The 16,806-nt window shown below is 37.9% G+C and overlaps 1 protein-coding gene across 1 annotated transcript in view; it reads left to right on the top strand.

The window, feature by feature from the left end:
* Nucleotides 1–876: 876 nt before the first annotated feature.
* MTMR7 (myotubularin related protein 7) overlaps nucleotides 877–16,806 on the top strand; it is a 91,710-nt gene continuing 75,780 nt past the window's right edge. Inside the window, exon 1 of the mRNA XM_081269195.1 lies at nucleotides 877–1,105. Coding sequence (XP_081125321.1) covers nucleotides 1,082–1,105 — 24 coding nt within the window. The 5' untranslated portion in view covers nucleotides 877–1,081. The remainder of the gene's footprint in view (nucleotides 1,106–16,806) is intronic.

Raw genomic sequence — 16,806 nt, 5'->3', positions numbered from 1 at the left:
TAATGAGTGAGAGCTAGAAAGAAAAATTGAATAGATGTCATTCCAAGAACTATGTCCAATTCTGTGAAATTTTGGTCATGATGGAGTGTTTTAAACTTAGGGCCACAAGAAAAGAAGGTGGAGGTCATTTCTTCTCTTTGGCTTTCCCAGTGGCTTAATGATACCTCAGAATAGATGCTTTGTATCCTTGCAGCTTCCAGTTCAGTTTGTGCTAGGTGAAGAGAAAAACACACACCCAATACAGTGCCAAGGGAAAAGTGTCTCTTGCAACAGTCCCAACAGTGAAATCGCAGGTTGATGTGAGAAGCCTGATTTAATAGCACACTTACTGGGGTGCGAACACTGTTGCTATTATTTCCACTCGTCCCAAATGTTATGCCGGCTGAGTCTGTGCCAAAACAGAGAGGGAGCCCACTAGGCCATACTGCAACCTCAGTTGTGTGGGGCAGTCCTTTTTTTCCTGCCCTCCCGTGAAATACCATCTATCGCAGGACGCTCTGGAAGGAAGCCAAAGAGGATGCGAAGTGGCGCATATTCTCCATCTGCCCTCTGAGAGGCCACACCCAACACAAGGCCCTCATTGTGTCTTGGGGAACAGTAGATGCACAGTACTAGGGGGCCGGCTGCCCTTCTTTTCTACTTTTTTTTGTTTGTTTGTTTTTTGTGGACAAGGTCTTGCTCTGCTCCCCATGCTGGCCCAATACTGGGCTTCAGCGACCCCCGCACCTCAGCCTCCTGAGTAGCTGGGATCACGGGCACGCCACCACCCGGGTTTTCGGGTGGTCCTCTTAAAAGGAAGCGAGCGCCTCTCACTCCAGCGACCACAGCCACGGAGGGGGAGAAGCAGCTCAGGCCACGCAGGTGGGAGAAGGCGCAGAGCCGCGCGCCCAGCACCGCGCAGGCGCCCCGGGTCCAGCACTGGGGGCCTGGCGCGGGCGCAGCGCACCTGGAGGCGGAGCTAAGCCTCGTTGCCGCGTGCTCCCGCGCGCGAAGCCCCCTCCCCGGGCCCCTCCCGCCGCGCTGCAGTCGCGCAGGTGCGTGAGGCCGCGCCCGCCGGGGACCCTGCAGACGTCGACCCGCCATGGAGCACATCCGCACGCCCAAGGTTGGTGGCACCCGCGCGGGCGGAGGAGGGAGAGAAGGAGGAGGGATGCTGAGCGCGCAGGAGGCTCGACTTCCCTGCAGGGAGCTGGCAGAGCTTGGACCGCGAGCCGAGCGAGGGAGGAGCAGGCGGCGCTTAAGCATCTCTCCTCTGGTCCCTCGGAGGCCGGCCTTTCTCTGGCTGTTTCGCAGGCCTAGCTTTAGCTAACCTCTTGTCCTTGGTGCTCCGTAGACGTGGGGTTGAGAAGGAGGGAACCCGGCTTGTGTGTCAATTAACAGACTGCTAATAACTGTTTCCATCTCTTCTGGCTATAGGCTTTAAAAAATTTTCATATGTAATTTTAAAAACTGTTGACAGTTCTGAGGAGTTGAAAGGGAGACAGACCTTTCAGTAGAAGAAAAAGGAGGTATATGCAGGTGGAGTGGATGCACTTGAAAGCATGTTGAATCTTAAGCTTCAGACTCACCCTCCTCACTCTTCCCAGGCTAGCTTCAAGGGACCTTTCATAGAGCTGATGATCAGTGTTTGCCCTAGGTTGATTGAGGGTGTGTTCCTGCCCTTTCCAGTCTGTTTAGTTATTTGGGCAGAAGGATGCAGTTTATAGATCCATCCACTGGTGTATTTTAAACAACGCCACCTTTTGCCACTCCACACAAGTGACTGGTCCCTGATTATACAGTTAAGTAACATTTCCTGGAATCCTTGGCTCAGTACCAAACCTTCCTACCCATAGTTGTACTGGTAATATGATTTAGAATGAAAATGATTGTCTTCCTGCCTAACGAAAACCCTGAACTAGTGAGAGAATACATTTAAAAATCCTATTGGCTGTTTCTTGTTTCTACCACCACAGCTCCTTTATATCTCGGATGGTCTCCTATTCAAACTCTAGGTTCATAATAGAGTTAGATCAAAGCTCTTCATATTAGTTAGTTTGCTTTATATCCAGCAAGAAAACTTTATTCCTAAATTGTAGACTGGTTCCTGAGTATTTATTTCTAAAAGCCTGTTTAAAATTGTCACATGCCAGTGAAAGAATAAATCTTTTACTTTGCTAGAGAATGTTAGTTCCTATAGTATATTTATATTGCATTGATTTTGCACTATAGAATTAAATTGTTGCTTCACAGTCAGGAAATTGTAAACTTAGAAGACAGTGCCATAAACCACAAGATAGGTGGTTCAAAGCTTTCAGGGTTTAAGTGGTACTAAATAATTTATTCCAAAATGACAAATTTAACTCATGGATTCACTCTGCCCTTGCCAAGGACATCTTTTCTTCTTTAATGAGGAAGAAGGCCCTTTATAAGAATTGTATGTGATAAGAATGTCAGAAGCAGGAATGAATGGGCAACATGGCATTGGATATCGTCTTCTTATAGAATATAAATATTGGGGAGTAAAGACCTTTTCTAGTCCATATTCACATTCATCCTGCATAAAATCTGATGTGTAAATCTGATTATTCTTAAAATTGATTTCATAAACACCCTTCAAACAGTGTAGTACTTCAAGTTACAAATCCCCTTCTAAATATAAATGGAAAAAAAATTGGTGGTGGTGATGTAGACTTATCTGAAGTGTCTCTAAATTGGGGAATGGTTAACATATAGGATATTGCAGGGAAATAAATATAAAATTACATAGGTGGGGAGATGAGATTTATCTATTCTCTCATTTCATTCCACAAGCATTTGAGAATCTTTCATGTATCATGCTTGGTGTTAAGGGCCAGGGGACTCACAGACTGGAAGGGGAGCCACTTGTAAATGCCACTGCATGATGGAAAAATGTACAAGATACAGTAGGTAGAGAGGGGAGAATGGATAAAAGATCAGCTCTACCATCAAGGGTAAGGAAAACTTGCTTAGAAGAGCTGAGAGTGAACATGGGAGGAGTCAAGGAAGGCCAGGAACATTTGAGCCAGCAACCGTGTAGGGTGTGTGTGTGTGTGTGTGTGTGTGTGTGTGTGTGTATACATACATACATATACCTATATATTATATACTAATAAATAATTACAAAGAAGTCGAAATCTCAAAGAAGCTAAAAACAATAACACTGGTAAAAATTAAAGATCCCTTGTGTTAAACAACACCCTCCTTTAGATTTACATTTTTTAGTCCAAAATTAATTTTCACCATCTAAATGAAAAAGAGAACAAGATTACTTTCAGAGCATGTGTTATAAAATGTAAAGTTGTCAAATGATCATATGCATCTTTGTTGTTTGCTCCCATCATACCCTGAGAGAATTGAATAGACAGTTTTCCTTTGATTTCATGGTTTCATGTCTTGGGTTTGTACTGGGTTGATGTTAATGTGTCTGAGATCCTAGCTAAGTAATCTACTTTTTCTGGAAGGCATTTTTTTTCCCTGTCTGGGTTTATGTGACCTATTGCGGATTTGGAGCAGTATTTACCATGGGGATTGCAGGATTTTATTTAAGAGGAAAAGAAATGTATGCATGTGTAACATACAGTTGCTTTCCTATTACAATGCAAAGCATTCATTTAGTCTTCAAAAGCTATATAGTAGCCATCACAGCCTCTTTGTTTTGTTTCAGTCTCTGGAGTGCAGTTTAAGGAGACACAGGCACATGAATAATTTGGAAAGCTTTGCACATAACTCTTCGTGTGTGTGTGTGTGTGTGTGTGTGTGTGTGTGTGTGTGTGTTTAACTGAAGCCTTGAATACCATGTGCTAAGCAGAGCACTCATCTCCCAGAATGATTCCTCTATAGGCAAAATCATTTTCAAAGGACAAGCTTATTTCTTGTTGGGTTTAAGTGAAAACACCAAGTGCTACCTGTACTTTTTGTAGTGTACTTTTAGGTTCCTACTTCACTGTCTGGCTTCATTTAACACCCTGAAAACTTTCCAGTAAGAAATTATTCTGCTAGAAGCTTAAAAGAATAATTTGAGTTCAGATACTATCTAGTTATATGAAAAGACTTCAGAGCTCCTAGAGATAATTGGAAGTGTTTGTGGACCTTAGTTTGGTCTTGGATGGATGCTAATCTGTCTGGGATCCTGGTAAATAAACTTTCTTTGGAAAGCATATCCTCACATATGTAAATTGGAGTTATGAAACAGAATTTGTGATAATCATTAAAACAGATCTTCAAAATGTCTTCTTTTCTTTTCTACCCCCACACCCAAGTCTGAGATGTTACTCTAAGAGCCTCTTAAGTGGGTTCCTAATTTACTCCTTTGCTCCTCTCTAATCCCTTTTCCACAGAAGGGTCTGGATGTTGCTTGTATGATCCAGATTGATCATATATTGCTTCTCTGCTAAAATTCTTGGGTGGCTTTTCTTTGTACCCAATATACAAAGTGTAGACTGATCCCTTCTTATTTTTCTAGCCTTGTTTTGTGACCATCTTCTTTTTTACTTACTGTCTGTTCTCTGATCACAAATGGCCTTTGTGGGCTTCTCAAAGGTGCAGGTTCTCTTCTACCTTGGGACTTGTGTCCTGTTGTTACATCTGAGAGAATACTAATCCTCTGTCTTCATACCTCAAATTCTAGTTTCAAGTTAAATGTAATTTCCTCAGAGAAGCTATCCCATCTTCATCAGACCTGCCTGTCATATTTTATCATAGAAGTTTATTTTCCCTTTATGTTCCACATTACAGTTATTGTATTTATTGGAGTGATAGTTATTTAATATTAAGTCCTCTTCTTACTGGAAGCTCTCTGAGGGTGAGGGTTGTATTCACCCCGTATCTACAGTTCTTAACACAGTGCCTGGTACCAAGTAAGCATGTGGCAAATAAATTAAAAATCAAAGGAATGAATAATTATTGATTTTGGTACTTCATTTTAAAGAATTTTTGTTCTGTAACAATATTAGCATGAAGTATTTGTGGAGGTCAATATATCTTATGTAGTATTGGTGTATGAGTGTCACAAAATTACAAGCATATGTGTAATCACAAAATATATTGTAATGAGATAACGTAAAATTCACCATTTTTATCACATTGAAGTTTAAAATTCAGTGGTTTCAGAATTTACAAAGTTGTGCAACCATCACAGCTATTCAGTTCCAGAACATTTTCTTTCCCCCAAAGAAATCCAGTATCCATCAGTAGTTAATCTTAAATTATAATACAATATCTTACCCTATCTATGTTAAATATTGTTTTGTTAGGCTTAAACTATTGTTTAATCCCTTACTCTGTTTTAGATTCTGATATATATCTGCTATTTCTCTCAGTTTGGTACCTTCTACTATTTAATAATGTGCTTGCCTCCTATTACCCTATCTTTTATCTCAACCAAGAAATAAACTAAATTAGAGGCATGAAAATTTTTAGTGACTTAAGCTATTTACTTTCATCTCTCAGGATCTTGGCCCTGATAGCAGATGTACTTGTTCTCTCTGTTTGGTTTCATTTACCAGTTTATGAGTCCGTCCTCTAATACCCCTCCAAATAGCTTATCGGAGAAAGAAAGGAAGTACAAATGGTCTAAAATGACTGAGTGACTCCATGATGTTCCTGCTGACTGATGGTTTCCTTTTTTAGGTTTATACAAAGTTCCATTAAAGAACTCATTTTAGAATCTTGCTTAGAATTAATGTCAAACTCACCAACTTATCTGCCTTGTCCATTTAAAAATAGTTATCTTGTTTTAAGGTTCTCTAAGTGAGGGAAAGACATTGAGTCATAGATTTTCTTTCTCCATTTTATTCACCATCATTATACCATTGGCACTAAGGGGTAGTACTCCTTTTATTTTCATTTAGCAAATATTTTTTAAGTTGTAGAATTAATATAGAGTACTATAGGAATTAACTACTGTTAATATTTGAGTACAGTTTCTTCTGGCATGTTTTTATTTGTATACGTCAAATTTTTTGTTTGTTTAGAAATTTAGGATCATGTGGATCAATTTTGTAGATTGCCTTTTTTAACTTACCATCATATTGTAGTTTTAAAAAACATACTTTAGAAGATTCTGGGTGTTTTAAAATTCTATGGAAATATTATCACATTAACCATTTCCCCATTTTAAGGCTATTCTACTAAAGTTAATTATTTATGAACATTTATTAATATTGTCTGCATATCTAGGATAGAGCCCTAGATGGAATTATTCAGTGAAGATAAAGGATTTTTTATGGCTGAGATAGGTTGCCACATGACTTCCCAAAATGTTACATCATTTGCCATTTTCAGAAACAGGGTATAGAGTATCTTTTTTATTGTATCTTTGTTCTATTATTGAAAGACCATTTGCTAATTTAAAGGGGAGAATAGCACTTCATTCTTCTAGGGTATTTTGTTGTTACTAGTGAGGCTGAAGCTTTTTCAAACATGAGTATTGACTATTTTGTTACTTTTCTGAATTATCTTTTTTCCCATCCCATTATATCAATTGGTGATGTGTATGTGAATAGTGTGTATACATATATTTTAATAACAACCTATTGAGATATAATTCAGATACCCTAAAATTCAGCCTCTTAAAATATGTAATTTTATGTATTTTTAAATGTTCACAGAATTTTACAACCACCATCATTGTCTAATGCCACAACATTTCATTTGTCCCCCAAAAGAAACTCCAAACAACACTAGTGGTTACTCCCCATTTTCCCCTCCCCCACCCATAGCTGCCACTAATGTACTTTCTCTCTCTACCATATTTTCTGGAAATTTCATATAAACTAAATCATATACTGTGTGGCCTTTTGTGGCTTTCCTTTTTACTCAGCATAGTGTTTTTCTGGTTTGTTCAATTTGGATCTGCCATGTTCATCAGCATTTGTGTTACCATTTTTTTTTTTTTTTGGCCATTATTGAAGAGTTCTGCTGTGAACTTTTGTGTATAGGCTTTTGTGTAGACTTATGTTCTTATTTCTTTGGGGTAGAAGTTTATTTCTCCAAGACTAGAGTTGAATTAATTATAGAGAATCTTTATGTTTAACATTGTAAGGAACTACCAGATTGTTTTCTGAAGTAGCCGCACCATTTAAACCCGACCAACGAACGACGTCTAAAGGTTCTAGTTTTTCACCCTCACCAGCACTTGCTATTGTCTGTCTTTTTTATTTTAGCCATTCTAGTAGGTAAGAAGGATATCTAATCTGTGGTTTTGACTTGCATTTCTCCAGTGAGTGATAATGATGAGCATCTTTCATGTGCTTATTGACTATTTGTATATCTTCTTTGAAGAAATACCTATTCAAATTCTGTGTTCATTTCTCAATTGAGTTATTTATCTTTTTAATTAGTAAGTTGCAGGAGTCCTTAAGCATTATGAATACAAATCCCTAATCAAATATATGATTTGCACATGTTTTCTCCCATTCTGTAGGTCTTTCCTTTCATAGTTTTGATGGTGTCCTTTGCACAAAAGTTTTTAATTTTGATGAAGTCTAGTTTACTTGGGGGCTGGGGATGTAACTCAGTGGTAGAGTGCTTTCCTAGCATATGTGAGATCCTGGGTTTAATCTCTAGCACTTCAAAAAACAAAAGTCTAGTTTATTTATTTTTTCTTTTTTTGTATTACATCTATGTATTTTTTAAAAACTTCTTCTTCTGATTATAAAAGTTTATATTACAGAAAAGTTAGTTTAAAAAGCAGAGGCATAATCTCAACACCCAGAAAAAACTACTGCTATGTATATATGTTCAGTCCTTTTTTTCACATATAAATGGAAATGTAATTTAAAACAAAATTGGGTCCATTTTCTCTTTCATTCTACCTGAGTGTGTGCATGCATGTGTATGTACACATGCTGTGTGTATAATTTTAGTGAATAAGAATCTGTTTTTATATGTCACAGTATACCATAAATATTTTTTCTCATTTTAGTAAATGTTCTTCTGAAAAGCGTTTTTCATAAGTACATAAATGCATATTCTGTGGATGCACTGTAAGTTACTTAGTGTTGGGAAGCAATTCTCCATGGGTCATTCACATTTTTATACTTTTATTCTAAACTATTTATTCAGAAAAGAACTATCTGTTCATTATAATCTCTTGGTGAACAGTTTGGGAAGAGAGAAGTAGTTTCCTTCTTAGTAGCAGAGGGCAAATTTGATTCCTGTCTGGGATAATAAAAATGTTTTTCCCTTATGGGCAAAGGTTGAACAGGTTTGTTATCAGCCTCCTTAGACTATTGGCATTTCTTAAATTCTGAACTTAAAAGTTCTGCATCTGTGACACAGATCCTCTCTGTATGTATCAATGCATTATGAATATCAGCTGTTTCATATAGTCTCATAGGTCGTACTCCCTCATGTACAGTGAGTATAACATCCTTTATTTATCTCCCAGAGACTTGTGTCTTCTGTCAGCGCCAATGAAACTGTGGGATGTACTTGTTAGGCTATAAGCAAGTTAAAATCTCAGATGCTTCCAAGTTCTTCACAGTCTATCCTCTAGTATTTGATAGTTAATATGTCTCAATTTTTTCACTATAATAACTGATAAACATCACTGCATTTAAATTGTTGTGTAGATCTCTTTATTGCCTCAGATTAAATTTCAAAGTTATATTTTGTTTTGTTTCCATTTCTTTCTATATTAAGATTTTGATACCTTTTCCTACAGTTTCCTCTAGGATCGTGTCTGCTTCTAGGATAGCAGAGGAACACTTATAAAAGAAAATCATTCTTGAGAATGATATATGAAGTATGGTTTATTCTTATTTATTCTTATTATGGTTTATTCTCATTTCTTTGCTTACTGATATGATTGAGCTTAGTTTTTGTGTCTGTGGTCATTTGTAGCAGTACCAGTTCAATAATGGTAGTAATGAAAGGAAATCCTTAAAGAGCCCTATAGTAGGGGCTGGGGGTGTGGCTCAAGCGGTAACGCCCTCCCCTGGCATGCGTGTGGCCCTGGTTCCATCCTCAGCACCACATACAAAGATATTGTGTCTGCCGAAAACTAAAAAATAAATATTAAAATTCTCTCTCTTTCTCTCAAAAAAAATATTATAAAGAAAAGAGCCCTATAGCTACTTCACTAGGCACTGCTCTGTAGCTTTACACTATTATACACTTAGTCCTCAAAATTATCCTATGAGATGAGGACTGTTGTTAGTCCATTTAACAGATGAGGAAACCGAAGATAAATAAATTAATCAACTGTATAAGGCAAAAGGAAGATTCAGATTAGCCAGTGTAGCCCTAAAATTTATGTTCTTAACAACTGCACTATTTTGTGTTTTGACTTTGAGAATAGGAGAGAGAATGCCTTTTGGTTCACTGTGGCTCTCAGACCTAGTTCTCGGCCTTCTGTAGCCTGCTTCCCTCCTTGCCTCTAGGTGAATGGTCTGCCTCTGTGTTATCAAACATTCCCCTCACTTTTCCTGATATTGCAATTTGCTTTTATCAAAAGAACCAAGCTCAGCATTGTGTTTTGATTCAGGTTTGTCTAAAGAGAGATTATTGTCCAAGTGTTAGACTCTCGTGTTGCCCAGTATTTAACAGCTGTTGAGGAGATAGTCTATATAGTCCAATCTGCTCTCTCACTTCAAAGACAAAGCTGATGAGTTTGTTGTAGTGAACCAGTTATGGCTGCACAATTATGTCTTCTTTAGTTTCCCAAGTCTAAGCCAAATAATCACTTAAATTGCAGTTAATCCACACTTCTTAAAATCCTCACTTCTGATAGGTCTGGCCAGTGTTTGTTTGAGGCCTAATTGTCCTCAGAGAGGCTTGGGTGTGCACAACACACAGTCTGTCTTAGAACTTAAGAATCTATAATCCTTCATTTCATGTTTATGCACAAATGCAGCCAGCTGCAAGGTACCTTTCTGATTAGGTGAATACAGACTACATGTATGTGTATGTTATGTATGTGTATGTGTGCGTGTGTTATAGTCAAAATGACATGGAGAAAAATAGAGTAACAAGGTTGTTGGTTAGGAGTAAATTAACATTGTTATTTAATATATGATGATAATACAGTCTTTAAGATAAAATGACGTTTGAACAGAGATCTAATTTTAAAACATTCTTACTACCCAAAAAGAAATACTACATCTACTAATAAGCATTTCCTCTTTCTTTCTCTCCACACCCTAGAAAAACACTAATCTACTTTCTACCTCTGTAGATTTGCCTAATTTGCATATTTTATATAAATGGAATCATGTAATACAATGACCCATTATGACTGACTTTTTTCATTCAGGTTAATATTTTCAGGGTTTATTCATATTGTAGCATGTACCAGTACTTCATTCATATATTTCTTTGCTGAATAATGTACCATTTTATGAAAACATTCACACTTGTTTATGCTTTTACCAGTTGATAGATATTTTGAGTTGTTTTCACTGTTTATTATTAATAGTGTGGCTATGAACATTTGTGTACAAGTTTTTGGACAAATGTGTTTTCAGTTTTCTTGGGCATATACTCAGGAAAGGAAGCGTTGGGTTAAATGGTAACCATATGCTTAATCTTTTGAGAAATTAACATTTTTCCAAAGATGCTACCCCATTCAACAGAGGTGTTTGAGAGTTCCAATTTTACCAAATCCTTACCTGCATTTATTATTATCTGTTCTTTTGATGGTAGTTGTCCTAATGGGTGTGAAGTAGTAGCATACTGGAGTTTAATTTGCATTTTTCTGATGGGTAATTATCTCAAACATATTTTCATGTGCATATTAATTATCTTATATCTTCTTTGAAGAAATATCTATTTAAATCATTCTTCATTTTTTGTTGTTGTTGAGTTGTAAGTGGTATTTATGGATTCCAGTTAATAGATCTCAGCTGGATATATGACTTGCAAATATTTTCTTCCATTTTGTGGGATGTCTTTTCATTTTTTTCTTGTTGCCCTCTGAAATACAAACCTTTTAAATTTTGATGAAGTCCAATTTATCTGTTTACTTTTTTTTTTTTTTGGTTGCTTTTGCTTTATGTATCCTATCTGGGAATCCACTGCCTTTTCCAAGGTCACAGAAGTTTACACTGTTTAGGTCTTAAATTTACTTACAATTAATATTTATATATTGTTTTAGTCAGCTTTTTCACTTCTGTGACTAAAAGACCTGACCAGAACAATTGTAGAAGAGGAAAAGTTTACTTAGGGGCTCAGGGTTTCAGAGGTCACAGTCCATAGACAGCAAGGCTCCATTCATCCGGGCTTAAGGTGAGGCAGGATATCATGGCAGAAGAGTATGGTGGAGAGAAGCAGCTCACATGATGATCAGCAAGCAGAGAGAGCAAACTCCACTCCCCAGATACAAATATATACCCTAAAGCTATGACCCTAATGCCCCAACTTTTCCTGTTACCACTCAGGGCATTAATCCTTTGATCAGGTATCAGGCTCTCACAACCTAATCATTTTTCCTCTAGACCTTCTTGCATTGTCTCATATGTGAGCTTTTGAGGGACAACTCAAATCCAAGCCACAGCATATATGATGTGAGTTAGAGATCCATCATTTTTATTACATGTTAGATTCCAGTTCTCCCAGCACTATTTGTTGAAAAAACTTTTTTTTTTTTTTTTTTAACCCTGTATAATTGTCTTGACTCCCATGTTGAAATCAGTCCACCATAAGTGCATGTGTTTCTTGCTGGACTCTCAGTTCTTTCCTGTGATCTCTATATTATAGCATGTACCAGTACTTTAGCCTTTACCAGTACCTTTAGTACTTTAGTATCTTTAGCCATTATCCAACAGTCTTGATGACTATAGCTAGGTGTATCATTTTGATTGAATTAACTGAAGTCCTTCAAAGGCTTATTTTACTAATATATTACCTGTTAGAGACTGAACAGAGAATATAGTTAACTTAAACAATGTGGTACATAGTAACTTTTAGTTGTTTTTATTATTTATCATCATTGCAAAAGGACTTTGCCCCAGGTTTATATGCTGAAAAACTTCCATGAAAGAATTTTATTTAAGAATAAAAAGAATTTTCTTAATCCAAACATTTCATTTGACCTACTTATTCACTTCCCCACTGCACAATGGGTTTAAATATTTTTTTCCTCTGGAGGCCTTCTATAAAGAGTGGCTTTGTGTAACCCAACTCTAATTCACACCCATGCTTCAGAGAATATTTTTCTTTAATAAAAACATTAATCTCTGCAAGCACATGGATTTTAGGAAAGGTATCCAGCTTTGCTCAGGAAGCCTCTGCAGTGGCCTGTGAGGCAAAGCCTCAGGGACATCGCCCCAGATTCCTGAGGGAGGGGTCTTTTTGGAGTGGATTTGTGGAGAAGAAACTGGGAAACACTTTGACTTTTTAGTGGAGGAATATAACAGTGTAACATGGGCACTGCCTTTAAAGGGGATGTGGTTAAGGTATTATACACCTCAAAACTTTTATTATACACCTCAAACTTATTTTATTTTTAATTTTTTTCCCATTCTGAACAGGGCAAGCTGTGAACTAGGTATGAAATTAAAGCTCTTGACCAGACACCCAGGATTCCGAGACTTTGTCCCTGTAAGGTTCAGTTTGTATTCTTATATCACACTCAGAGGGAGCCCAAAAAGCTCATTTTGTACCATATTTCTTAGGTCCGGAACAGTCTCAACTATTTTTTTCTAGTGCCCTTTCCCCTGGTGGACAGCTAGTTAAAGCCTTTGGGAGTAAAAGTACTTCCCAGGACATAAACCGAACCCTTCCTCCCACAGCCATTTAAAATAGTTTAAAAATAACTCCCACTTAAAGTTTTGTGGAAGGCTATGACAACTTTATAAAAATTGTATATTTACTTTTCTTCTCTTTTTCACTTACTAAAACACTGCTTATCACGGATTCCCGGAGAAATAAATTTATTGCCAAGCTATGAAAGAAAGTTTTATTCCTTCAGGCATGTAGCAAAGCATGAGTTATTCTGCATGTTCAAGGTGAAATTCAACTAGTTTGAGCAGTGGTAGTTTAAGAAAGGGATTCTGCCTTTTGGGCTAAGCAGATAGATTCAAAGACTTTGTTCTTGAATTTATTCATTTATTTATATTTTCAGCAAATATTCCTTGAGTGCTTCCTAAATGCAAGTTGCTGTTTAAGGGCTTAGAGATCCAATGGCGAACAAGACAGCTAGGGGCCCTAGTCTCATGGAACTTACATTGCTGTAAGAATTAAAAAAAAATGATATTGCAGTTCTTTAAAACACTGTATGTATCATCCGTGTATGTTGTCACATTAGAAGCTCTTCCATTAGAAGATCTAGTTCCCAGATCCTGTTAGCCTTCCATGTAAACCTTCTAGTAGCTAGCTTCCCACCCAACTCAGAGAGAAAGCCAAAGTGGTATCATTGTTGGAAGACCCTCTGAGATTCCTCCTCACTACATGGGCCACCTGGTCACCCACTCCTCACTCCTCACAGATCTGATCAGGTTTCCTCACCTCCCTGTAGACTTGAATATTTCAAAACTGCCCCTGCCCAGGGCCTCTTCAGTTTTTGGTTCTGCTGGCTAGAATCTCCTGTCCCCACATGTCCTCATGGTTGGCTCTCTTGCTTCCTTTAGTTCTCTGCTAAAATATCTAATCATTTTATTACAGAAGATTTCCCTGGACCCTGCTGCCCCTTACCACCCAACCACTTACCTGCTCTAATTCCCTCCTTGTGTGGCATGTACACATATACGCACATACACGCACACTTTATTTTGTCTTGTTTGTCTGTGTATCGCCTATTTACTGCCTACCTATCCCCAATGCAGACCACATGGGAACAGTGACCTATCTTGTCTACTCATGTATCTCTGGCATCTAGAATAGTCTGTATCTAGTACAGGTCGAGGAGCCCCCTGAGTATATGTTGGATGACTGAATGAAGGAAAGAGTTTAATGTGACTTCGTCCGAGCTTTAGTACCTTTCAATGGCTTTATTTCTAATTGTTCTTCAGCATTCTGTTTTAGTTCTGTGGCACTAGTTTTGCTTTTGCAGGTGAAGTTCTGCTTTATTCTTTTTTTCTCTGTTTCCACTACTAGCAACATATTCCATTCATAATTAAATATTCCTCACCTTGTCCGAAAATTCAAATTCAACAATGCAGCCTTTCTGCTTAATGATACCTAATTCTACGTACAGTCCCTCACATACATTGTTTTTACCTGTATTGTTGATTTTCATTCATTGGACAAATATAATCCATTATGTTGTCAGTTGTAGTCTCTGTCATTGTAATGTACCTAGGACTATGGAATAAAAAGAAAGAATAAAATGAGTTAAGTTTGAAATGTGAAAAAAAAAAAAAGAATACAAAGACAAAAAAAAAAATGTGATGCCTATTCCCTAAGGGTCCTGCAGTTGAGGGTAGTTGTGATGCTTTGAAATTATAGTGGTTTATTGTTTCCAGAAGGCAATAAACCAATATCTGTGTCTCCTTTTCCTTTCTTCCCATAATTCTGATGTGAGTGTGTACACAGTGTTGTTATGGAGCTGTAGGAAGTATTTTCTAGAAAATCATTAGTGCTTTTCCTTGAGAATACATGTTCTTGGTACAATAAGAAGAACATGTAAGAAGGCAGAATAATGAGAGCCCAGGTGTCACAGTGGTTTAAAGGAAGGAGAATGATCACAGCGGACTGGATGGTTGAGGCAAGATGTTCTTAAGAAGCTGGGCCTTGGGTATCAGGCTGAAGAGGGTCATGCTGTGCTGGGTGCACGGTGTCCTCACTGATGTTGGGACCCTCAGAGCTCCATGACAGAGCAGCAGTGCAACAGTTGTGGTTTGGCCCCAGAAGAGGCCTCACATCTTTGTGTCTGCACAGCAGTTTGCTTTATGTTCATTTCCCAGAATGAGAATGATGGGCTCTTGAGGGTTGTATCGTTAGAGGAGGAAGGGAAAAATATGGTGCTGATTACACAATTATTTGTCCTTGAGGGCTTGGGGGCCAGCAGTGAGGCATGGGAACGTGTAGATGGGCTGGAATCTGGCCTTGTCCTGGATGGACAGACTGTACCCCTTCGTCCTCTGGCCCTGACACTGGCCAGGAATTGGTGGGAGGGGGATAAGACTTGCTTCTCCCTGTTCCTGGACTGTCTCCTCTCTTTGGACCAGCAATAAATTCCATTTGGCACAACATGCATTTGGAAAAATGCTTTCCCAGAGTTCCCAAAGAGCTGTATAAGTAGGCAGTTTAGTCCCTTTCTATCTGTGCCTTTGTGAAAACTATGCCAAATTCAGAGGCATTTTAGAATTTTAGAAATCTTTTGAACAAAAAAAGTCATCATCATCATAAAGTAAGGTATTGAATTTGTGTATTGCTTCAATGCAAGGTCTTTTTCCTCCCAATTCTACTTTGTTTTTTAAGTGACTTTATTGTCTTTAACTCAACTATCCTTAGTAGATCACTCCATACATTTATTTTTTGAGTTACAATGGACCCAGCATCTGTTTTTAATTTATTTTCTTTTTAACATCCCTCTCTCTCTTTTTCTCTTATTCGTGCTTGTTGTAATGGTATTTTTGGTTGAGGTTATTTTAAGGTGGTGTCGAAATAAATCCTGGGACTGTTCTTTTGTTCAGCAGCACATGTCCTTTTAATCCTACACATTCAGGGTCATCCTACCAAAATAAATTATATGGGTCCTGTGCAAAACTCTCAAGTGCCTGACTTTTTATTTATGAGAGTTGGTTTCTGGCATAATGTTTGTAGTTTCCTCTGAGCTCAAACAGGCTTCTTTTCCTCCTGTCTGCCTTTTCCAAGAATTACCCGGACTCTTACTTCTTAAGCAGCTATGGCTCTGGGTCTCTAACAATTTTAGCTTTATTATTCCCCTCAGAGAAATCTAGAATTTAGTTAAATATCAGTCAAATCTGCTGTTTTGACAGACATGTAGGTAGATAGAACAGCAGCCTCTGCATTTATAGGCTTTCCAGAATCATCGAGGTTTTTTCCTTGATCTTGGCTTGAGTGAAAGAATGCTTATCCGTGATGGAAGTCTCATTGGTTTTTACTCCTTTTAAAAACACGGGTTTCAAAGCCTGTATTTTTCACAGAGAGGATCGCTTTGTATATAGGATTTACTTGGACATTTGCAGGTGTCTTAGAAATATATAGAAATGTGTCTCAGGTACTCTGTTTCTCACATGGAGGAAAGACTTCACTTTGGAAGTTGATAGAGTAGAAATCCTTTTAACACATGTACAATTTCAAGATTTTAATTAATTTTAATTTTTTTTGTGCAACCAGCATAATAAAACAGTTGGATATACCCATTTATCCTTTCCCAGTTAGTTTTGAAAACTATTTCAAGATTACCAGGTTGAATTTTTCTGAGTGTTTGCCCCTGGGATTCACCCCTTGGATCATGAATCCTTTTCCAAACCGGGTCTTAGTCTTTCCAAATGTGAATCCTCCTACTTCAGAACTGAATCTGGCTCTGTCCAGATGAAAGTTTGTACTCGAGAAGATAGGTTGAAGATGTGATCTCTGCAGGCAGAATGGCTATTGAGAGAGAAGGAAAGAGAAAGAAGGATGATCTGTCCTCACATGTATTCCGGTTTCAATCAGTATGTCTTTGGAGAATTATAATTGGCATATACCATATGATACTTACTGGTGATTGTTTTAGGACTGAAAGGAAGAAACTGGTGAGCAGGTTGTAGAAGGCCCTGATCAGTAGCAGAGGGTAGACACTGTGGCTCTGAATAGAGTGACATGATCAAGGTGTGTTGTAGGATGACTGTTTGTGTAACAACTTGGGTAACAGATGATGTGATAGACGTGTGCTGGGCTTTAGTTGCCCATCAT

This window comes from Spermophilus citellus (genome assembly GCF_964194105.1).
Source record: "Spermophilus citellus genome assembly, chromosome: 16".
Lineage (NCBI taxonomy): Eukaryota > Metazoa > Chordata > Mammalia > Rodentia > Sciuridae > Spermophilus > Spermophilus citellus.
This window is presented reverse-complemented; position numbering and strand designations above follow the sequence as displayed.